This window comes from Ictidomys tridecemlineatus, chromosome 10 (assembly GCF_052094955.1).
Source record: "Ictidomys tridecemlineatus isolate mIctTri1 chromosome 10, mIctTri1.hap1, whole genome shotgun sequence".
Taxonomy (NCBI): Eukaryota; Metazoa; Chordata; class Mammalia; order Rodentia; family Sciuridae; genus Ictidomys; species Ictidomys tridecemlineatus.
The window spans coordinates 78047931-78072840 of NC_135486.1; the positions used below are offsets into that span (position 1 = coordinate 78047931).

Here is a 24910-nt window from a genome sequence, read left to right on the forward strand (position 1 = left end):
TCAATAAAAGCTTTATGTTCAGAAATGTTTTCTACAGTTATCAGTTCACATGCATGAAGATGTTTTAAATAATGGAGTTTAAAAATTTCATTTTACACAAATTGAATCTGAGTATCCTCTTAAGGATTCCATATAAGCATAATTGCTTGGAATTATCCTTATGTGACACCGAATAAGACTTGAGAAAGTTCAGTTTTGCATAGAAGACAATAAAACTCACAGTTCTCCAGGGCTGCATGATTGCAAATGTAGCTTTTGTCAATCTGGTGTTCAGTGGCCACAGAAGAAAATTCAATGTTTCCAACATTTAAGATGGCAGCAAGTATGCTGTATACACTTCCCAGTTGCTGAAACACACCATAGAAATGTAAGTTAGCATCAGAGTCTCCTCTTGACGACAGCAAGGTGGTGACTATGGCTGGGAGCAGCTGGAGAAGAAAGTCTCAGGTTCCGACATGGGAGGTCCTCCCCCAGACTGTGGTGTCAGACTAAGAGACACAAGTAGGCAAGATCCATGCAGGCTTGCCCTCATTTGCTATTCTGAATTTAGAGGTGAGAACAGTGCCTGTTACCAAATAAGTACCCAAAATGTCTTGTGAATGAAGATATGAATAAAAAATAGAAACGAGCTCTCAGAGGAAACAGAAATATTCATTAGGTTATAGATAAATCTATCCCTGTGAATCCTTAGAACTTAGTGTGGTTGTTACCATATGTACATTTTCATGACATCATTTAACAGAGGCTATGTGCCTTGATGAAGAAGAGTAAGAAAAGAAAAATATAAAGATCCTATCACCCACGTCAATGGATATATATGACTTCAGGATAGGCATGAAAACTTTGGACTATAGCTTAGAGTTTATAGTTGTCATCACTTCTTTAATGTAAATTCATACATAATGTAGATTGAAAACATTCAGAAACACATATACACACACGTATGACTCTTTTTAAGGTGCTGGAGGAATTTTGCCAAGGAACTTGATAATTCTAGGTGTTATTCCAACTATGTTCATGGTGAAGTCAGGTAAAGAGACAAAATCCTTTATTGTTTTTTTTCAGGTTGATGCATTTATTCTAGCCTAGTTCCCACACTTAATAAAAATGATTATTTCATCTACTCTTGACATTCCAAGTCAGGATGAACACTGTCTATAAAAAATGTCTTCAAGGACATTTATTCATTCATAAATAGCACACACATAGGGGCTGGAGATATAGCTCAGTTGTTAGAGTGCTTGCCTCACATGCACAAGGCCCTGGGTTCAATCCCCAGCACCACACACACACACACACACACACACACAAAACACATACATAAACAACACACACACATATATATATTTCACAAATATATATAAATGTTTAAAATGTATTTGTTGAATGAATTTTGTTTATTCACTTGTCCAATATTTATGCCAGGCACCATTGTAGTCACAGAAGATTCAGTAGCAGGAAGACTAAGGATTTTAATTTCCCTCTCTCTGATATTCTGTAACAAAACACTCATTTGGATTGAAGCTGGAAGTTCAAAAGACAGGACAGAACGGTATAGGCTGCAAGGAGAGAGACAATAAGAAAATAAGCAAAAGATAAACAAGACACTTCAGAAATGCATAAAAGAGCCTATGAATAAAGCAAAACAGAAAGGCATAATGAAGAGTGACTGCAGGGGTGGGGAGCAGGAAGGGCCTTTCCAGTTGGGACTTCCGGGAGGGCTGCCCTCAGTGGAGGTGACACTGAAGCTGAGGCCTGAGTGATGGGAAGGAGCCCGCTATGAAAGGAACTGGAAACAGACTACTCCAGGCAGAGGGAACCAGAGCTAAGCCCTTCCTTGAGCAAAGAAGGAAGATCTGCTTGGAACTGGAGGAGGGAGAGGGAAGGGAAAGAATGGTATGATAAGGATCTGGAAGGGTGAGCACAGGCCAGATCACCTGGGCTCTCTAGGGTTTGGATTTTATTCTAATTACAGCAGCACTAAACCCCCTAGAGATTTCAAAGCAGGGAGCAACATCTCTGTTCTATTTTACATTGAGAGTCCAGCCACTCTGCGGAGTTAGTGGTGGGCAAGATGGAGAGTCAGGTGGCAACTGCAGTAATCTGGGTGAAAGATGATGGTGATTTGGAATAGAAAGAAAAGATGGAGGGGATTAAATGGATTGGGGGTGTATTCTGGAAGCAGAACAATAGATATGCCAAGAGATAGGGTATGAATCACTTTTCCAAGAAAATCCTCCGGGTAAGGAATTGCCATCTGTCGTGTTCATATCTTCCAGTGAAGTGACCAGCATGGGCTTCTGTGGTTTTTAGGTGGAGAAATTAATATAGATTTGATATTCTGCTGTATATTTTCTTTGTTTATTTACTCAATGAAATGCATAATAAGAATACTCCTTTTAACAGTTTGTTGAAAACTGTTCTTTCAAAACTTTGTGCATGTTTGTCTATTGCAGATTAGAAAGTCAAGGTGTATAAACTCCCAAAGTTGTATTTTTGACAGCATTTAGAGATTTATTATGGAGAACTACACGCTGAATAATTCCTATTCAATTGTGAGCATGACTGCAAAATTTTTCTGAACTGTGGGGCTCTCCTTGATGTTCTGTAATAAGAACATGGATTTGGATTGAAGCTATAGATTCAAAGACAAAACAAAACAAAACAAAACAAAAAACAGCAGAAAAACAAAAAACAAGGCTGTGGCTCAGTGTGCCATGCTAGAAGATGCATGGGCCTCAAAGGACCTTGGCCTCAGTCACAGGCATGGTCTTCACCAAGGGAGCAGTTGAGTTATCTGTGACCTAACAACACATCATCTCTGTGGCTGACCATCACCAAAGAGACTCAAGTATTATTTTTCATTAGAGAATTATAGTTATGCACAGTAGTTGAGTTCATTTTGCTAAACATACATGCATGGAATCCGATTTGCTCCATTTCAGTCCTAGGAGCCCCTGCTTTCCTTCCACTCCCCTCTCCCACCATTCTCATACCTCTACACTATTGATTTTCCTTTTGCTCATTCATTTATTTATTTTTGATTGATGCTTTACACATCTACATAAAAGTGAAATTCACTGTGTTATATTTATGTGCACACATAGTGTGATGTTTTAAAATTCATTCTGCATTTCCTCCCCTTTCCAGTTCCTCCTCCCTTCCTCTCCGTCTCCTTCTTCTACTTCACTGAACTTCTTTATATCTTTATGATATCTGATCCCCCACCCTCTTCTCCCTTATTTTGCTTGGGTTTCTTCATGTGAGAGAAAAACATTTGACCCTTTATTTTCTGAGTCTGACTTATTTCACTCAGCATGAAATTCTCCATTTCCATCCATTTACCAGCAAATGCCATACTAAGTAAAACTCCACTGTGTGTATATTTACCACTTTTCTTAATCCATTCATCTACAGACGGGCATCTGGTCTGGTTCCTTAATTTGGCTCTTGTGAATTGGGCTGCTATAAACATTGATGTGGCTGTATCACTATAGTATGATGACTTTAGTTCTTCTGCATAAATATCAAGTAGTAGGATAGCTGGGTCTCCTATAGTTTTGGAGAATCTCCATGCTGCTTTCCAGAGTGGTTGAATTAATTCATTGTCCCACCCAAAATATATGGATGTACCTTTTCTCCACATCCTAACCAGCATTTGTTATTATTTGTATTCTTGATAATGTCCATTCTGATAGGTATGAAATGAAACCTTAGTGTAGTTTTGATTTGCATTTTTTTGATTGCTAGAGATTATGAACATTTTTTTTTCACGTTTGTTGGTTATTTGTGTTTCTCTTTTGAGAAGTATTTGTTTAGTTCTTTTGCCCTTTTATTGATTGGGTTATCTGTTGTTCTTGGCATTAAGGTTTTTTAATTCTTAATATATTCTGGTTATTAACCTTTATGCTGAGGAGTAGCTGGCAAAGATTTTCTTCCATCCTGTAGGCTCTTTCTTCATGTTCTTAATTGTTCAATTTGCTGTGCAGAGCTTTTTAATTTGATGGCATCCCATTTACTGATTCTTGAGTTTTATTTCTTGAGCTTTAGGGAGTCTTGTTGAGGAAATTGGTGCCTGCACCAATATGATGGAGTGTTGGTCCCGTTTTCTTCTAGCAATCAAAAAGTTTCTGGTCTAATTCCTAAGTCTTGGATCCACAGTGATTTGGCTTTTATGCCAGATGACAGGGATCTAATTTCATTCTTCTACATATGGCTATCCAGTGTGTCTAGTAACAAAGGTTTTCTATTCTCCAACACATGTTTTTGGATCCTCTGTAAAATATTAGATGACTGTGAGTAGGTACATGGATTTGTCTGTGTGTCTTCCATTCTATTCCCTTGGTTTTTATGTCTATTTTTATGCCAATACCATGCTGTTTTTGTTACTATAATTGTGTCATATAATTGGAGATCAGGTATTGTGACGCTTCCTGCATTGCTTTTCTTGCTCACTATTACTTTGGCTCTTCTGGGTCTTTTATTCTTCCAGATGAATATAAGGACTATTTTTGCTTTCTATTTCTGTGAAGAGTGCCATTGGTATTTTTATGGGATTACATTGAATTTGTATATTGCTTTTGGTAGTATGGCTGTTTTGATAATATTAATTCTGCCTATCCAAACACATGGGAGGTCTTTCTGTCTTCTAAGGTCTTCCTCAATTTCTTTCTACAGTTTTCTATAGTTTTCATTGTAGAGATCTTTCACCTCCTTGGTCATTATTTCCCAAGGTTTTGTTTTCGTTTTTTGAGGTAATTGTCAATGGGATGGTTTTTCTGATTTCTTTCTCAGATGAACTTCCATTGGAATATAGGAAAGCTATTGATTTATGAAGGTTGATCTTGTATCCTGCTACTTTACTGAATTCATTTATCATCTCTAGAAGTCTTCTGGTGAAGTTTTTTGGGTCTTCTAGATATAGGATCATGTCATCAGCAAACAGAGATAGTTTGACTTCTTTTCTTGTTTGTATTTCTTTACTTTTTTCCTCTTGCCTGATTGCTCTAGATAGAGTTGGGAGAACTATGTTGAACACAAGTGCAGAGAGTGGACAGCCTTGTCCACCTTGGTCTATTGTTTTCTTTCCTTGATGCGTCTTTGTGGTATCAGGGTTATACTGGCTTCATAGAATGTATTTCAGAATGTTTCTTCCCTTTCCATTTCATGAAATACTTTGAGACAGACTGGCCTTAGGTCTTCTTTAAGAGTCTGATAGATCTCAGCTGAGAATCCATCTGGTCCTGGGCTTTTCTTTACTGGGAGACTTTTAATTGTGGTTTCAATTTCATTACTTGTTATTGGTCTATTTAGGTTTTCTATGTCTTCCTGGTTTAATTTGGTCTGGTCCTACATATCCAGAAAAATTATCAAAGTCTTCTAGATTTTCCAGCTTATTAGAATATAAATTTTCAAAATAGTTTCTAGTGGTCCTCTGGATTTAAAAAAGTGGGTCTCTGGTGATATCTCCTTTTCCCCCCCACTTCTGATTTTGTTGATTTCTGTTATTTTTCTTGCTGTTGATTGCTATTTTCATTATATTATGATATGGTTCTATTTCATGTCTTAATTTAATTTGAAAATATATTTTTTCCTGATAATGCTGTATTTAATACAATGAAAATAAGCTGTTGTTTATGAACCAGAGTGCAGAAAACAATATGGCATTTCATCAGAAAGCATAAGCAATGATTATGGTGGAGAGGTTTGTCTGTATATTGAGTTTCAAATGCTACCTACCCAAATTTTTGTAAAAGTTGTTCAAAGAGGCTCTGATGAACACTGGGAAGGAATGACACCTGAAAGATGCCCAGTGGAGCGTGTGATACACCTGGTCACACAGCTAAATGACAGCTGAAATGCAGAACTTGGGACTCCTGGCAGACAGGACAGAGCACAGCTCTGAGAAATGATCAAGACCTCTGACTTGGATTAAATTCCTATGCATCAGTGGTTTTAGACTGGAGGTTGTGGGGAGGAAAAAATGATTCTGCCCCAGGGAATATAAGGGAATATCTGGAAACAGTTGACATTTTAGGTTATTGCGAGCTACTGGCCTCTAACAGGGGGAGGTCAAGGATGCTGTTCGATGACCTACACTGCACAAGTGAGACCTCACAACAAAGAATTATCTGGCCCTAAATGTGCTGAGGTTGGGAAACTGTCATATGAATAAGGAGGATCTAGACCCTGGACAAAGTCTCAAATTCCCTGTCCCAAAGAAAGGTCCTGAACTTTCAGCCTTTGCTCCCCACCATAGGAAAATATAAAAGGAAAGAAGTATTGAAGTAAGTCAAGTTCATAATACCCATTCTGGATTAGCCTGTGTCCCCCATATTTCATATGTTAAAGTCCTAAGACACAGAACCTTCAAATGTGACCTTATTTGGAAATAGGGTCACTGCAGATGCCATGAGGTAAGATGAGGTCATGCTGGAGTAGGACTGATGTCCTTCTAAAAGAATATCCCATGAAGAGACAGACACACAGGGCAAATATTGTGTGAAGATGGGTGAAGGCAGAGGGCTGGGTGATGCATATGCAGTATGAAGAATGCCAAGATCATCAGAGAACCACTAGGAGGAGCCAAGAACAGATTGTCCATTACAGTCCTCAGAAGCCAACACTGCTGAGATATTGATCTCAGACTTCTAATCTCCTGTACCACCAACAATAAATTCCTGTTGTTAAAGCCACTCAGTTTGTGGTACTTTGTTATGGCATCCCTAGAAAACAAATGCAGGATCAATGTTTTTTTTTTAATCAAATATATGAAGCAGATATCGAATTGCAAATATTTTCTTTTATTTTGAAATGTTTGAAACCTTTAAAAATATCAGAGACATAGTGAATAATCTGACAATTTTAGTGACTTAAAATCAAATGCTTATTTGACGTGACATGGTTTTAATTTGAAAACTATAACATAACTTGATTGGAAATTACCTTCAAGTGTGTAAGGTGACTTGATTTACTACATTAATAATTTTGAATTATTAGATTTTCAGGGTTAATAAGTTTAAGTGCTTACAGAGATTTAGTTAAATAATTAGGAAGTTTAGGACGTGTTTATCCATCTTGTAAGCCAGCACGGTCAGAGTGAATAAAAAGTAATCTAAGCAGAACTTTCAAGCTCAAGGAAAAAACTAGATACTTGGTTTAAAAGTCATTAATATACTGAATTAAGTAAATACTAGTTACTGTAAATAGTCCTTTTTTGAGTACAAATTAAGTAAATGCAGTGATTGTAAATAGTCCTTTTTGAGTACAAATATGACTTCTTTGAGCGGCAAAAAACAATTATCACTGTAAAACTATAATGAATCAATAAAAAACAGCCTACACTTTGCTTCATGATTATCCATGACGTTCAAGGTCAGGTTTAGATTCACAAACATGATCGGTGCATACACTCGCCTCTGGAATTATGTTCCTAACCAGTTTCCTTGCCTCGGGTCTTGCCCTTCTCCAATCCATCTTCCACATGGCTCTCAGAGAGATTTCTTTTCTATCAGGCAAATCAGGGCATCTTAAGTCTCCAATTAAAATCTTCCCATGGGCCCTCTTCCCTTAGGGATCAAGTTCCAGCTCCTCACACAGGCATGCAGAAGAGAATTCTGCATCTTCTTGTGTCTGTCTCTCTGTTCTCATTTCTAGCTACTGTTATCTCACATTTTCAGCCAGCCAAATGCCACAGATACTTGGTTTAAAAGTCATTAATATACTGAAGTCATTAAAATCCTTCAATGACTTTCATGTTCTTTCCATACCTCTGTTTCTGTCCTTTCTTCCATGCCCTTCACATGATGTCTTTAAAAAATCTTTTACTGACTAACCCCAGAATTCATGTTTCTATAAAATTTTCTGTTTGAGACCATAGAATTGCCTACACTTTACTGAAATTATGCAATGATGCTTCATGTATTTATCTTCTTTCAGACTATGAACTTACTGAAAATAGAGACCGACTCATTCATCTCGCATCTCTGGCCCAGGGCCTGGTAGACATCTGGAACTCAATAAATGCTTGTCAAACTATTTTGTTTTGTGTCAGTCAAGTGACAGTACAATTCTGTCCACTTCTCAAACAGAATCTCTCTTTTATTTGTCTCATTTGACATAAGACTAGTTTATAACGATCTTAATCTGTGGCTCACAGTTTATATTATCTTCCTCAGAATTTTCTTGTCATCTAAATGTCCCCTTCTTTTGGCCTCAGACTTTGCACCCTGAGTTCACAGTTGGATTTGTTGAGAACCTTATATACAGACAAACTGTTTTCTTCTAAAAGTCAGTTCACTCTCTAAATGGCACAACCCCAGGGTTGGAGAAGGCCTGATGCCCTTGCCTCATGGATGCTACCGCCTGTGCTGGGGAGGTGGAGACTGGTGCACGTGGTGCTTTTGGTGAAATCCATACTTGATGCCTAATTGAAAGGCTCATGCGGGAGTAATAGGAGAGGGGACCATGCCTGGACCTGCCAGCAGGGAGAGTTTACCATGGAACAGGACAAGGTGGTCCCCTCCCTGGGGAACATGGTACCACTCAGTCTAGTCCTGGGACAGTGGAGTACTGATGATCCCAGTGAGAAAAGACAGAGGTGGCAGGCTGGGGAGGAGGAGCCTGCGGTCAGGATGTTATCAGAGCTCACACATCAGGCAAATAGGAACTGAGGGGAGAGAAGGAAAACTCTGTAAACAGCATTTGCAGCTGTTAGTACATACGGGATATTATGCTCTCTATTCTTAGGTTGAATTCTGCTGATACTTAAAGCAATAAAATGCCATGAGCAATCTGCAAAGACTAGAATGAAATTAAATGGCCTTCAATTTTAGTCATAAGATCATAGTTAATGAGAGTTAGAAATGACTCAGAAATTAACCATCCCTCTTCTCTCCTTTAAGACACTTAGATCAGAGAGGTTTAGTTATTAGTCTAAGGATACACATCCAGAAGCAAATGGTGCCAATAACATTAACCCAGGGATCTTGAACCTCTAGCACACAAATATTTTTATTATACCAACTGCCTTCCTGGTCCTTTTATTCAGTTCAAGTCATCAATATTGCCTGAATCTTGATATTCTAGAATTGTGACTTGTTGCATTCTTTTTGAGTGAAAATAAATATGTATCAAATTATTATTTTTAAAATATATTATTAAATTATTATATTAATTATTGGTAATCAACTTAAAGGGAAACCCATAACCCTCCCACCCTAGCCAAAACCAATTTCTAAAAAATGAATTGACTGTATTTCATGGAAATTCAGAGCTTTGTATGATGCTTGAAAATGTTTAATTTTGATCCCAGGCTCTTTCATAAATATTATTTGATCCTAACTAAAATCCCAACTGATTAAGCTGAACCCCCAAAAATGCCAGTTTGGGATTTTAGACTACCATAAGAAATATAAGTGAAATTACAGCAGAAATGAAGCCCATTCTCATAGATATAGGACTCTGTGTAAAGAAAAACAAAAATTCCTGTTATGATAGGGTCTAAATGAGCTGGTAAAAATGGTCTCCAAGTGAGTTGAGTCATTGAACGACTAATCACTTATTTTAAAACTCTGGCAGGATAATGCCTAGGAAATCATGTGGTTTAGAGATTTTCAAGTTTTCCCATTTGTGTTATTTTTAGAGAACTTCTAATTCTGATTTGCCTGTCGTTCCTTTGGATCATGCTGAATCACAAATGACACGTGGATTGCAAACCCTGGGATTGTTTAAAGAGACATATACCCTGTGGGTGCTGTCGATACTCCTAAGAGAAAGCAGGAAGGAAAAGAAAGAGAGACAGACTCTGTCCTGGGAGTCACCAAAATTGTGCAGACGTGAGCAGAGACGGCAGAGTGCTCTGCTGGGAGCACATGAGAACCTTGCTCTCTCACTTGATGTTCAAAGCTGCCTCTTTCCAAAACAGATTTGAAGCAGCGACTGACAAAGAACAGATCCAAGAAACCAGAAAGACAGCATTTAAAAAATCAGGACTAGAATAAAAGAGAAACAAACACCCACTCAGTTTAATTCTAGGGTTTCAGAACTAGGCCAGCCTGCCCTGCTAACTCCCAGAGCCTCTGCGTGAGATGGGAGACCACTGCACCCTTGGAGGGTCACCCTGTACTGGATTAAAAGTCTTGATGTATTATCTAGCAGTGATGCTGCTTTCGAAACAGAAACAGATGTTACAGTATCCTTTATCCTAAAAGACAGGTTTGGATGTTCAATAAACCCTGAGTATGTGTAAATTTGGAACACGCAGTTTTGAAATGAATTATATTTGTCAGTAGATGCTAACTGCAAAACTGGCTTAATTTTAATGTTACTAAACATTGCTCTACTAAGCAAGAGAAAGTAGTTGAACCAAATATAAGAGAAACATTTCCTCTAATGAGTGGAACTTAGAAGTAAACAAACCAATTAAAAATGATTCCTTGCTTCTAAGATAGCAACCTCTGGGGGAGTGGATTGGTAAGAAGCAGATCAGCACTTCTGGTGGGAAACATCTGAGAAAAGGACTACAAACAGGCTCATCCACAGGTCCCAAGTAGGCTGGCTGCCATGAGTGATGTGCAGCATTCTCCAGTTTGGAAGATGCCCCGAGATCCAATTTTCTTCTCCTGCTTTCCGCTAATCAGGCACCCAACAGAGCCAAGCCACCACCCAAAAGGAGCATCTATTCTTAGTAAAACAGATCTTATGAGCAAGGAGTAGAAAAAAGGACATATGCTGCTTTTTTCTTTATTAAATGCACCCCAAATAAATTGACTTTGCTTTAAGCCAGGGTACTCCGGGTGCTTAAATAGGTTTGTCTTTACAGGTGTAAGCTAAGGGAAGGGTGAGGACCAGCTTGGAAGAGTCTTGGATGGGGAAAGTGATAATGGAAAAAATTGAATTTGAATTTTTGCTGGGGGAAGTGGGAAGTATGCAACCGGAAGTTGCCATGCCCAGGAAAGGGTTGGGGTTGGGATGCAGTTAGGGTTCAACTAATCAACATCCTGCTGCTTAGAGCAGCAAATGGAGGGTTGTTTTTTTTTTTTTTTTTTTTTTTTTTTTACTTCTGCTGCAACTAATCTAGGAATTATATTGTGCTGAAACACTTAGGGGAAGACAAGACTTTGGTCCCTTGAGCCAGAATAAGAACAGAAGATTCCAGGGGTCCCCTATGACATTTGGGGCCATGGATTAGAGCACAAGAATGGAACAATGCTTGGAAGAGAGAAGCACATGAAAAACCCTTGGGTGCCTCTTGGGGCTTGTCTGCATTCTCTGGATGTGGGGGGGTCACATATCGCTTCACATGACTGAAGTTCACATCTTTCTTCTAGAGCTAAAGTCCTTACAAACACATTTATTTCAGTGGTAATATAAAAATATCTATTTTCCTGAAATGTATCAGAGTCATCCCTTACTCCTGATGCTACAATTCCCCAAAGGCACTCAGGTAAGGTCAGTAGCACAGACTGCAGCATGACATGATGTCCACTAACCAGACCTCCTGCCAGGTAGAGTGTATGCATACCACTCTACCCTGCACATGAGCTATCCATAATATGCTTAGTGATCTCTCAGTTGTTCAACTCTTCCTCAATCCTCCTAGTTTTTATCTGAACTCTCAAGCAAAGGGTACTATTTGTCAAACACATTTTGCTGTCCTTTGTACATCCACCTAGTCATCCTGTACCATTCCTGTCTTTTTTATTTGGGTAGGAGATGGAGGGACAGTAGAATGAAATTTATATACTGGCCGCTTTAGGAAATGGGTACTCTCTCTAGAAGAAAGTTCTTCACCGTAACATATTACAGCTAAGAACAGAGTCTAAAAGCTTTTGCAAAACCCTTCAGAGGCCTTATATAGGCAATGGATTTTTGTTCTGTTTTAAAGTCTGAAAGCTATTTAATACATCAGTGGAGGAAAGGGCTCCACACATCTCTATTCTGCCTACAGACCACAGATCCATTGATTTCCCAGACGACAACGTTTCAGAGTGGACAGCTGTCAGCCCAAAGCTCCAGGAAGGGTCCATCAATCAATGAAGATAATGTGTCATTTTAAAAATGAAGGTAGTTAAGTTGGAGTTTCTACTTTGGATCGAAAAAGTTACTCAACTTCAGCTCAAGAATTCCTGTGAGTAAAGTATTGGCCTAAGGATGGGCTCAACCTTGGTTTGTCACTGGGTCTAGAGAACAATTTCCTTCTTGTCTTTATGATTCACAATGTTCTGCCAAAAAAGTGAGAACTCTTTGGGGGAAGTCGTTGCAAAAATGTTCCCTGTGTTCCCAAGAGGAGTTAATTCTCTTTGATTGGTTCTAGGAACATCCTTCCAGGTCCCTGCTGGCTCTTCAATCTCTCTCACTTACCTGTCCCTATGACCAATTAATTCATCTAGAAACAGTTACCCCTGTTTGTTCAGAACTCAGCCAGGAACTCTTAAGTCCCGAGGCTGTAAAATAGCCAGGCAGGAAAGAGTCTCCCCCTCAAATCTGAATTCCTCTTGGTTCTAGAGAAGAGTCACATTAGAAAAACTTACCTTAAAGACCCAATGGTTTTACCACAGCCATTTCATTTGCCTATGACATATCAGATTACTCTGAATAGTCACTGTTAGAGATACTGTCTAAATCCTAGATCAAGTCCAGTGACATTCATTTCACAGTTGTTTTGATTTTTCATTTCTTCAGTTAGAGAAGTCAATCTGTCCTATCGTTATTTTATTTTTTCCCCCAATTTTATAGGAACTTTACAAAATAAAATCTTTCAAAAAGCCCCCATTAATAGCTATTAAAAATAACTGAGACTCCATTTGAATCTATATATTCTTATTTTATCAAAGATCTGCCTGGAATATCTCTGAGTTGTAATGTTAGCCTTGCGGAGTTGAATTGCTGGAGATCTCTAGTAACTCTGTGGACAAAGATCTCCCTGGATTGACCTAACCCTCTTCTGTTAGGTATGGCCCTAATTCTGAATAAAAAGAAAAAAAAAAAACATTTATCGGTCCTTCTCTAGCCTCAACCAGTTGGTAGAGATCACAGATCACACTCGTTCCCTGGAAGCAAAGTCTTGAGACTATTGTTTCTCAGGTGGGTTTCGAAGATATCCAAGATGGAAGCTAAAGCTTTCAAAGACAAGGCAGGACTGGGAAGCCATCTGTCACTCGAGCTGCAATGACAAAGTTCTGTATTTGGACAAAATCCTCTTGGCAGTAAACTTTATTGTATGCCAAGAACAATTAGGTCTTTAGAAATATTACTTTCTAACAAGCAAATGGATCATGAGACTAAATATTATTGTTGACAGTCTCCTATTTTAGAAGGTAACTGCTATAATCTGAATCTTGTATTTCTCCAAAAGGCTCACATGTTAAAGACTTGGTCCATAGGGTAGCAGTACTGGGAGGTCACAGGACTTAGGGAGGTGGGATCTAGTGAGAGGTCTTTAGGTCATAGGGGGTGAGTCCTTGAAGGGAACTGTGGGACCCTAGCTTCTTCCTCTCTTTCTTCAATCCCTGTTTGGTGATATAAGTGGTTTTGTTCTACCACATATTTCTGCCATTGATGTGCTGTCTCACCATAGGCCCAAAACAATGAGGCATCACAGTTTGATGATTCATAGACTAGAATCATCAAAACTTCAGCTAATACCTTTTTTCTTTTAAGTTAATTATCTCAGGCATTTCATTATAGGGATGGAAAGCTGACTAACACAGGAGTCAACAGTGCCCTAAAAGCAGACTACAAAATGGTAAGATTCAATAACTTCACTGTACATACTTAGAATTAATTTTGTAAAGTTTCACTTCTATCAGTATCTCCACATTTTATATCCTGCTGGTAACATTTCTAAATTTTTCAAGAGAATTTGGGCTTTTTTTTTTAAGCTTACTCTCTTAGAGATCTGATAACCCAAGGAATCTCAGTAAACTTCTCAAGCAGACACATTACCTGTTTAAAGCTTCAGGAGAGTGAAGAGTAATTTATGAAATTTCAATGAATAACACAGTATTTTCCTGAGAGGGTTCATCTAAAAGACTGTTTCACATTCAAAGTGAAGTTTTCTTTTATTATAGGATCTGAATCAATACAGCAAACAGGAAACTGCAAAGAGAAGAGTTTGAAAGCTGCTCTAAAAGCCCTCGGGAGTCCCTATTAAATGAGATACTTTGGTGTAAAATTAAAAAATACAGCCTATGGGACAGAAGGAAATTTTTATTACTCAGAGATATAGCCTTACAAGACTTCATTATTAAATTAGAAAAATGAAGAAATAGAGGAAACAAATCTTTTTAAGAAGAAAAAGAAGAAGCCAAATGATTGAATCAAAATGTAAAAAAGCTGGGCGCAGATTATGCCTGTAATCCAGTGGTTAGGGAGGCTAAGACAGGAGAATCGAGAGTTCAAGGCCAGCCTCAACAATAACAAGGCACTAAATAACTAAGTGAGACCTTGTCTCAGGGCTGGGGATGTGGCTTAGTGGTTGAGTGCCCCTGAGTTCAATTCCTGGTACACACACCCCCAAGAAAAGGAAAAATATTAATATCAATAATACAGATAATAAAAATTTATAAGATATGCAAATATATCCAACTGTTTTTGTTTTTAATTTTTAAAAATAAAAATTGAAGACTCTTTGTAAGTCAATTTAAAGATAAAAGATCAAGGTCAAAAATTATATTGGTTAGAATGAGAAAGGAAACAAAGCCAGAGATACAGGATAAATTTAAAGGATTATAAGAAAATTCAGCTAGCAAATTTATGCCATCAAATTTGATTATTATTCTTGACAAATTTCAAACAACTACAAAGCAAAGTTGAGTGGATAATTACCATAGAAGAACCAGAAACATTATGAAAAGACTCAATATCAAAAAGGCCCCAGGAAATGATGCTATGTAAAACACTTAGCATGGTGCCTGGCATGTATTAAGTACTTAACAAATGCTCACTCTTGCCCTTAGTGATGACAGAAAGATACTTTAAGTTCAGATGTCTTTCATACTTACCTCCATTGTAAAGCCTATGACTTTGAAACACTGCTCAATTAATTCATACTGGGCTTTATAGAAACTATTATTCATCATGTCCTGTACTGTTCTGAGTTGATCACTGTATAGGTACCTGAAATAAAGTATAAAAGGACAAGTGAAAAATACCTAAAATTAAATGGATATGAGGATATTTCTTATGAAAGTACAACCTGGTAGATTACCTGGGAGGCTTATTTTCAGGCAATTTGTAAAGGGCCAGTTTCTTCTTTTCAGCTAAACCAGCATAAATGTAGTAAAAAATATGAAAATTTTTTTCTCCACTGAAAAAAAATAAAACATTTTCAGTAAGGTGGTTAGTAAGAACATTAATTAATTGTTAAAATACTTGACAATGCAATTATTAGAACAGAAAGAACTTTGAGGGCTAGGGATCTAGCTCAGTAGAGTGCTTGCCTTGAATGCATAAGGCCATGGGTTCAATCCCTAGCACCACCACAAAAAAAAAAAAAAAAAGAAAAGAAAGAACTTTGCCTGAATACTCCATTCTGTGGTTGTTTCTGTCACATTATTTCCAATAATCACTGTCAGTAAATTCCACCCACCATGATAAACAGTTGATATGAATCATTCAATGTCTGTTTGTGGGTGATTTCCATCATTGTTCTAGACACTGGGAATACAGCAGGAGCAAAGCAGTCAAGAATCCCTAACTGCTTGGAGTTTTTTTGTCAGGGGAACAGACAGGAAAAGAAACAATAAAAAATATATATAGCATGGCAGCTGGTGATAAATGTTGCATTCTCTAATGTACCCAGCATAACTCCCTGAGGTAGGCACTGTTTCCCTATTGTACGTATCAGGAAAATCAGACTAAGAGCTACCAAATTCCCCCAAGGTTCCAGAGTTAATGACTATTTGGGATGCAAACCAGGTCTATTTGACTCCAAAGTTTGTGTCTTTAACCATACTTTTACACAGTCTTTCTGAGGCTCAGTTTTCTCACCTGTGTGAGGAGTCTCTTTCTTATAACTCTCAAATTCCATGACCTTAAGACTCTAGGTATAAAGATCATTTCTCAGATGCTGTAATAACACAATGAAGGGAATAGGGATCACAACAGGGTGAGTCTCTGGCTCAGGCTGTCCCACAACTTGTTTGTGGGACTCCAGGGTCTCACCCCCTTCTCCTCTTTCCCTGGGGCTCTCCTTTCACTCTGATGAGCTCTTGTTATGGGTGGTCCTAAATCCTCCCTTGACTACACATTCCACTATCACTAGCTGGGGTTGGGTCAGGGGAGGATTCTTCCTAAAAGGGTTAAATTAATTATAATGCTTTATAGAAACTGTCAAAGCTTTGTTAACCTTGCTTCCTTATATTATTTCTCCTCTTTCCATTTGTCTTAAACTCATACCATCACAAAGCTCTGGATGTGACCACGGGACAGATTATAAAATCCTACATTATTGCTCTTCTCTTGTCTGCCCTAGGCCATGACGGAGCTGTCTTAGGGTGTCTCTGTCTCATCATGCCCCATAAATGTCTGGATATCAGGTATTCTCCAAAAGTCTGTGTTAATGCAGGAATATTCAGAGGTGAAATGATTAGATTTTGAGAGCTCCGATCTAATCAGTCCACCCTACTTTGAATGGACTAACTGAGTGTTAACTATGGGCAGGTGGGTGGGGCATGCCTAGAGGAGGTGGGTCATGAGGGGGGTCGGTATTATCCCCTGGAAGGGTTCATCTTCCCTGGGGCCCCTTCCCTCCACCTCCTCCTCTCTCTGCTTTCTGGACACCATGTGTGGAGCAGTGCTTCTCTACCATACCCTTCCACCATGATGTTCTGCCTCTTCTTGAGCCCAGAACAGTGGAGTTGGCCATTTATGAACTGAAGTCTCTGAAACCATAAGCCGTAATGAAGTTTCCTCCTTTCATTTGTTCTTGCCAGGTGTTTTGGTCACAGAGACAAAAGCTGACTAACACACTCCCTACTCCAGGGCAGCAAGTCTTTCCCCCTTTGAGACACTCCTCTCCTCCTTTCCCTTACCTCCTTCATAGCCAGTGTCAATGAACTCAGGGGCCAATGAAATATTTTCAGAAAAGGAATTACTATTATCAAGTTGTTATTTTTTCATGAACAAGGGAGCCTTTAAAAGCTTTTCCACTTGAAGACCATGGAAAAGGAAAGGAGTGTACTTGATAATATGCGTAATTCCTCACAAATTGTTTTACTTAAAAGATCAGAATGGATTTTAAAACTTTCCTAGGTCTTCTCCTCCTGCATATGATAATGCAATATAGTTACAGAGGAGATGGAAATTTAATCTTTTCTCATTAGAAATTATTTATTCTTTCTACACCCAGAAATTTTCAATGGTAACTCAAACATATACATATAGATTCCCTTTTTCAAGGATGCAATAAAAGATGTTTGGAGTTTGGGGAACTCTGTGGATTTATTTAATAATATCTATTAAAGAAAGGTAAACTTAGAAGAGAGAAAGATGTACACATTTGGGCATTAATTATCCAGAGCTATCTGTTGAGACCATAATATCAAAAGAATTAAAAAATGAGGGAGAAGAGAACAAAGAACAAAGAACTCAAGGACAAATCTTGGCAAACGCCCATTTTAAGACTGGATGGATGAACTGAAGTCGGAGAAGAAAAATTCAGAGAGGCAGAAGGAAAACCAGGAGAAACCAGCTGCAGAACAAGGAAGTGAGGGTTCCCAGGTCAGATGCTTATAGGAGGACTGGCAGAGCCTTTCTTCTGAATTGGTCCAATTTACATGTTCCAAGCCCCTCTCTGTTGCTTGTTGTGACTGCAAGTATGAGTTCAATCAACTCAAACATTGCACATGAGCAAGGTTAGAACAAAACTAAAAGTTTTGTTTAGTTCTCATCTTTTCCCACCACAAGATAATGAAAATTCTCTAAGCCTAACACAGCATATAATTTAGTTTGCTTTGTTCCAATGAAATCACATTGATGGCTCTGTGTGTCTCATCTTTAACACTCAAGTGATGCAATGTACAATTAGTGAAGTGACTCATAAATGTAGACACAAAATTAGTGGATTTCTCTTTAATTGCCAGTTTACATTTACTGAGAATTGTAATTTGATAAGACCTGGAGATACTGTGGGAAATAGCTGACCTTCAGTGGATAAACAACAGAGAGTTAAAACAATGAGAAAAGAATCCATCTCCAAAGATTACCCCCTCTCAGGTCCTCTCCCAAGCCCCATGAAAGTTGCACTTGAGAGGTCCCCATAGCATCTCACACATGCCGATGTGACCAGTGTGTCCCAGGTCAGGAGTGCCTGGAGCAAAAGCAGGGTCTCAGCAAACTACCAAATATTATCTCTCTGACTCTGGCCGCACTTGCTTTGTGCATCCATTAATATTATTTTTGAGTTCCACTCAGTCACTTGCAGAAATATTCACCTGCCTTGGACCCTGAGAATCATCTTTGCATCTCAGCCCCTACTATCCTTGAACTTGTGGCAAAGTCTTCACAAGGGTGTAGCTTAATTCATCTGAGAAACTTTTGAACTTTTGAAAGAATGGCCAGTAACAAGGTTTGTAAAACTAATGATGAGTTTTGCTTTCTTAAATCCCCATAGATATTCGCATAATGGTGTTTTCCGTTTTTATCTCTATTTATAAGCTCCCTCCTCCTAGACACCTACTCTCCTCATTCCCCCTCCTTACCACCTACCTGCTCATTCTTAGCAGTCAAACTCCATTTCCTACTTTCCTGCAATAGTAGAGACCAATGAATGACCAGCAAGCTTTGCACCAATGTTCTTAGGAGACTGTGAGCTGCTTTACCCCAGAAATTATCTCTTATTGGTTTATATCTCCTGTGCTTAGCATATAGTAAGTAGTCCGTAAATATTTGTGAAATGGATGAACAAATGGATAAATGGTGAGCTCCTGAGTCAGAGACAAGGGTTCAAACTCCAACTCATTTATTTACCAGCTTTTTGATATTAAGGCAACTTATTAAAATGCTCTTAGTTCCAGTTTCTTCATGTATAAAGTAGACAATAACACCCTGTTATCCAGCTGTAAAAATTAAATGGCATAATGGCTGTACCGTGCTTGCCAGGAGTAATTGCTCCATAAATATGTTTTCCCTCCCTCTACAGCAGAGAGCACCAAGTCTGCCACTTCATTTATGACTCTTAGGGAACCTACTAAAGGGCTGGCAAGGGACAGAAATGCAATCAATGCTTGCGGAACTACACTGTCGTAACAGGAGGAAATGGCAGTGGAAACAGCTATAATATATGTGTGAGAGAATTATCCAGCGCTGCCTTCAATATGCTCATTTTCTCCTTGAAATAAAGTAGCCTCCTTAAAAACATTCCTTATAATCATCAACATTTTGAAAAAAAATTCAAAGTGACAAGTCATGAGAAATATAACCTATAAGTGTGGTCAGAGAACCCGGGTGGGATGAGGTGTACAGAGGTAAAAGAGAATAGAAGCCAATTTTCTTAAAAGAAAAGGTGAGTTCAGTTTAAATTATATGCATCTGCTCTGGTTATTCCCTGCCCCTTCAGATCCTCCAACTTTCTCTGCCTTGCTCTGTGACCCCTAGATTCACTTCTGCCACAGCAACACCTGAGATCTGGGGTTCTGGGGCTCCGGGGCTTCCATTTGGCTTCCGTCACTGGGATGCACAGAGGACACTGGAGAGGAGAGGCACAGCATCTCATCTTGCCTTCCCCTTGACAGAGGCTACCGTCTTCAAGGCAAAAGACCTTACAGGACAGTCCCTGCCCTGTACAAATGGTTTCTCACCCTTGTTAGTGCCTGGGCACCTGGCCATTCCTTCTTAATTCTATGATGTCCTTACTGCCTTGGCAAATAGGTTTTGCAGTTCAACCCTTTGAACTGATTCTTTCCTTTTTGTAACCCTGATTGATATAATAATCCCTTTAAATGTATAATTTTAAAAATGTACCTATAAATAATGCTTCTACTGTTTGTCTGATATTTTCATTTTCGAAGGTCACAATAAGCTTCTCTAAGATGTACAAAATACAATTCCCATTAAAGAAAAAAAGCAAAAATGGGAAAATGTTATATTTTCAATTATAAAGTAGCCGTGCTCAAATGATATCTGAGTTGTATTTTAACTTGATTTTCAATTTGGGACTTGGAATGCTTTCCCCAGTAAACAATATAGTAAAACTAAAATAGTTCTTAGGCAGCTAGAGGGAAAATGCTTAATTATAGCATGTCTTAAATATAATCCAAATTACTTTATTATTTACTTATTTACTTATTTTTGGTACCAGGGATTGAATCCAGGGGCACTTAACCACTGAGCAACATTTCCATCCTTTTTTTTTTATTTATTTTTTTTGAGACAGGGTCTCCGTAAGTTACTTAAGGCCTTGCTAAGTTGCTAAGTCTAGCTTTGAACTTCTGATCCTCCTGCCTTAGATTCCTGAGTTGTTGGGATTACAGGCATGCACCATTGCACCTAGCACACTATTTTCTTTAGAACCAGAGGGTACTGGGCACAGTGGTCTATGTGAGTGATGCTCTAGCACGTAACTTCATAGAACAGACTGGGAACAAAGCTTCTTAACATTGCACAGCATGGTGGCTCTGTCTAAATATCAACAGGTTACTGGGGAGTTCTGTCCCCAAAGGCCTGAGAGGCTTATACAAGTATGAGAGTAGAACAAATAACTCTTGAGAACCAGTTAAGCCTCCACATCTATATACATAGACCCCAACGTTTCCCTAGGTATTGAGTGGGGAAGGCTCTGAATGTCCACTAGGATCTGGGTAGTGGACACACATCAATAGTAGCAGATGTCATTTATTGAACATCTTCAATGTTCCAGGTCTATGCTAAATGTTATTTCTAATCTTCATAGCAATCAACACCATGACCACTCCTACTAATGGCTTGTACTATCAGGCATTATCTTAATTGATAGGTAGGGACTAATGCTATTTCTATTTTAAAGATAAAAAACTGAGGTGCAGAGAGGTTCAGTAAACTTCATCTCTCTCTCTCTCTCACACACACACACACACACAGAGTAAGTTGCAATCTTTAAGTTCCTATTAGGGTCCCATAGTGTCTTTAAGATCCTGTAAGGGTCTTCAAGGTTTAAATATCTTACCCAAGGTGGACTTTCTGGAGTCATAATTCAAAACCAAATTTGTCTAATATTCGTTCTTTACATATTTTGAATTGAGGACTCAAGGGTGATTATCCAAATTGAGGGATGTGCTTAGGAGTTGGACTCCAGGCAATTTTATTAATCTCTCTCTCTCTCTCTCTCTCTCTCTCTCTCTCTCTCTCTCTCTCTCTCTCTCTCTCTCAGTTCTGGGGATTGAACCCAGGGCCCTGTGTATGCTAATGGCACATTTTACCACAGAGGTACACTTCCAGTCCATATTCATGATTTATTTATAAACTGAATGATAGCAAATTCGCAAACACTTAACAAATTAAATAATAATGTACTAATGCATAACATGATACCATGTTCTTATGAATTTAGCATGAAACATTGCTTCAATACAGTAAGTTTAGCATGAAACCAACACGAGAAAAAAGAAGGATTCAAACTTATCTCACTTTCTTTAAAAATAATATAACTACCAGGTTACAAATCCAATGTGTAACTATAGTTTTCTATAATAACAACAAAAATCTTTTGGAATCATTAGATAGGAGGAGAAATTTTGCCATTCAGCTATACATTGCCAAAAGGAACTCATTCAATCTAATATCCAAACCATCTAGATAGTAATGCTTTCAATAAGTTAGCAACAAAAATGGAAAGACAGGAGGCTGGGGTGTGGCTCAGTGGTAGAGCGCTTGCCTCCCATGCATGAGGCACTGGGTTCGATCCTCAGTGTCACATAAAAAAATGAATAAACAAAATAAAGATACTGTGTCCATGTATAACTAAAAAATATTTTTTTTTAAATGGCAATACAATACAGCCTATTTCTAAATCTTTTACTTGGTCCTTTATGTGAAAACACAGGAAGAACAGAATTAATATAAAGATTTGGGTTTTTTTTGTAGCATCATTATAATTTTTAATTATTTCTTATTAAATTTCAAGTTGATTTTGTATAGAGAGATGTATTCTTTCCTACTTGGAAACTTGTTTTCATTTACTCTGTTAGTACCGCTCTGATTGGTTTGGCTTTCTGCCTGATAGCATGATTTTTAGGTTATTTGTTAATTCCTCTACTGGATACAACAAATGTGAGAGTAACTTGGTGCTGCGGGGCTCTCTGCTTTCAATCATAGTAGGTTATCAACATCAGTTTTTTGAATGAGAAAGACCTTTGATTATTCAAATAGAAGCACTGTCTTTGCTGAAGTTTCCCAGAAAACAAGAGCTATCTCATATGAACCTACATGGCTTGGTGGATAACTCGGGATTTCTCCAGAAGGTATTCAGAAATCTGTGCTCCCGCTACAGCTCCAGAAGTGGTAAATTTCATTTCCAAGTATTTCCCAAATCGGCTGGAATTGTCATTTATAATAGTACAGGCGTTGCCAAAGGCTTCTACCAAATTGTTCACCTGTAAAATCTTCTCTTGCAGGGTTCTGTTGTTAGCCTAGGGAGGAAATGTCAAGATACAAAAAAAAAAAGTGTGAAAAACTAACTTTGTCAATAATAAGATGTCTCTTCTTTGATAAACACTTTATGTGGACATAAACATTTGGGAGCATATTCTTGGTCTGTCGTCAGATGTCACAACCTGGTCTGTATTTCCCCTCTAGGATATGTGTTCGCCCACTTGCTTTCTTAAAAGTGCATGAAGACAGACTCTACACTTTTCTATTCCAATGCAGTACTGTGCAGTGCCTGACTGAAACACAACTTACAAGCAGACTATGCACACTGAGGTACACGTCTCATTTTGTTATTCCTATCCCTCTGTGTTGGGCCCCCATCCAAATCTTCCCCAGAGCCAGAACCACTTCTCTTGCTTCCAAAGAAGCTTCCAAGCCTGAAACTAAGAGAGTAGAGTTAACTCGAGAATTCAGAAGTAGAAGAAAGGGAATCGTGAACATTAAGAGCAGCTCAGAATCATGAATGGGAGCCAATGTGGTATCCTTCTATTTTCTCCTACCCCATCTCTATCTCTTATGCTTTTCCCTTCAAGCAAATGTTAGGCTTGTTTTTCTTCTTTACCATTTTATCTGAAATTCTACCAAGTAAGAATTTATTTGTGTTAAGAGCCAACCACTTTTAGAAAGGCATGTCCACCCTCCAATCCCCTAATCATCTACATCTTGGCAGAAATCTGCTCAAGGATATCAGGGTTAGTCCTTAATACCTGGCTGAGCTCAGCTGTGTTAAAGGCATAGGTATATTTTGAGTTACAGGAAAGGAGCAGTGGCTAACTCTGGAACAGAGGCTACACTAGAATTTGCGTGGACTGTAGAGGGGGCGATCACAGTGAGGTTTTTAGGCTGTGTAAGGACCCTGGGAGTCTTTTAAAAGATGCACTAAGGGGTGAAAGAAGGGAGCAGGGAGTATTAGGACAAAGTTGGCTCTTTAAAAATGTTTTTGGCTAGCCCTAAACCCACAAAAGGGTGAGATAATATCTCCAGCCACCTATATTAAATAGCAGAGATCTGCTACAGAAGGAACAGAGGAATACTATTCCCAAGATAGTCTATCCAGCAAACACCCTGTTGTTTTGCATCTAGTAAATCTTTATCAAAGAGGTGAGTAAAAAAAGAACAAGATAAGACCTGATAACAGTGCACGCACGCACACACACACACACACACACACACACACACACACACACACACCACCACCAACAACATTAGATCACACATTTAGATCTAGAACAAGATGAAGAGATTAGATGAACAACTTTGCTGACATGGACAAAACAGCATCCACACATGGTTAATCCATTATTGATGGGAAAATCTGTTAGTTCACTAAGCAAGACAGAAGAGCAAGAGTGGCCCTGGAGTACATGAATTCAGGTGTTCAGCCCTTTTATGCCTGAGGACTATGCTGTGCCTCACTGATCCGTTTCCTGTACCGCATCTTATTTCACTCTCCCTAAAACCTTTAGCATGATATTTATTTAGAAGTAAGGAGAGGGGTGATGCTGGGCAAGGGGAGTGGAAGGACCTGAGAAGAGAGACTGGAAGCGGTGCCCCCACCTTCCTAGTCTTTGGCAGCCCTTCCAGCCCCAAGGAGCCACATCCCTGGAGGGCAGAGGTCATATTAACCACTCAGCAAAGCACATGTACACCCCACACCAACATGCCAGAGAGAAAATATTACAGTCAGTTGGTTTTTAATAGGAACATGGAATTCTTTCTACTCATCATTTTGAAAATGAATTAGACTCAATTAAGCAGCTATTTTACCTTATGTAGCCTCAAAGTTTTATAAGAGAGATCTAGCTTTGCATTCACTGGTACTTCATAACACAAAATTCCTATAATCACGGTGCTGACAATATATTTAACATAGCTCTAGTTATAACAAGCTAGATCACAATAAAAAGATTTACAAGGGTAAGTTGTATCAATGACTTCTTTTGATACTAGCCTAATGAGAAAACACAATTCTTGTCTTATTTTTAGGGCTCTACTAGAATATCAAAGTTTCCATCTTCAATTTCCTTTTTTTCTTTTAAATCAAGGCATAGTTTACATAAAGAATCACCCTTCATAGTGTTCATCTCTGAGAGGTTTTACAAACATTCAATCACTTAATCTCCCCTGCAGTCTGCACATAGAACAGTTCCTTCACCCTTCACAATTTATGTCTCCAACCTTGGGAGCTAATCCCTCCCTCTACTTTGAGCTCCTGTCAATCACCCATCTATTTCTATTCCTGACATTTCAACATCACAAGAATGAGGCATAAATTGAATCATAT

The 24910-nt window shown here is 38.5% G+C and overlaps 1 protein-coding gene across 14 annotated transcripts in view; it reads right to left on the bottom strand.

The window, feature by feature from the left end:
* The window catches only part of Myo3a (myosin IIIA), a 235689-nt gene that overhangs the window by 85934 nt on the left and 124845 nt on the right, over positions 1 to 24910 (bottom strand). For 13 of the 14 annotated variants that reach the window (XR_005730475.2, XR_005730474.2, XR_013426693.1 and 10 more), the window contains 4 exons: positions 22405 to 22607; positions 15212 to 15310; positions 15006 to 15120; positions 221 to 347 (listed from right to left, as the gene is read on the bottom strand). Coding sequence is in view for 10 of the 14 variants with exons in the window: in XM_078023283.1 (XP_077879409.1) it covers positions 221 to 347; positions 15006 to 15120; positions 15212 to 15310; positions 22405 to 22607 (544 nt within the window). In the remaining 4 variants the exon portion in view is untranslated. Of the gene's footprint in view, positions 1 to 220; positions 348 to 15005; positions 15121 to 15211; positions 15311 to 22404; positions 22608 to 24910 lie in introns of those variants that run through there. The other variant, XR_013426694.1, reaches the window with a different exon arrangement.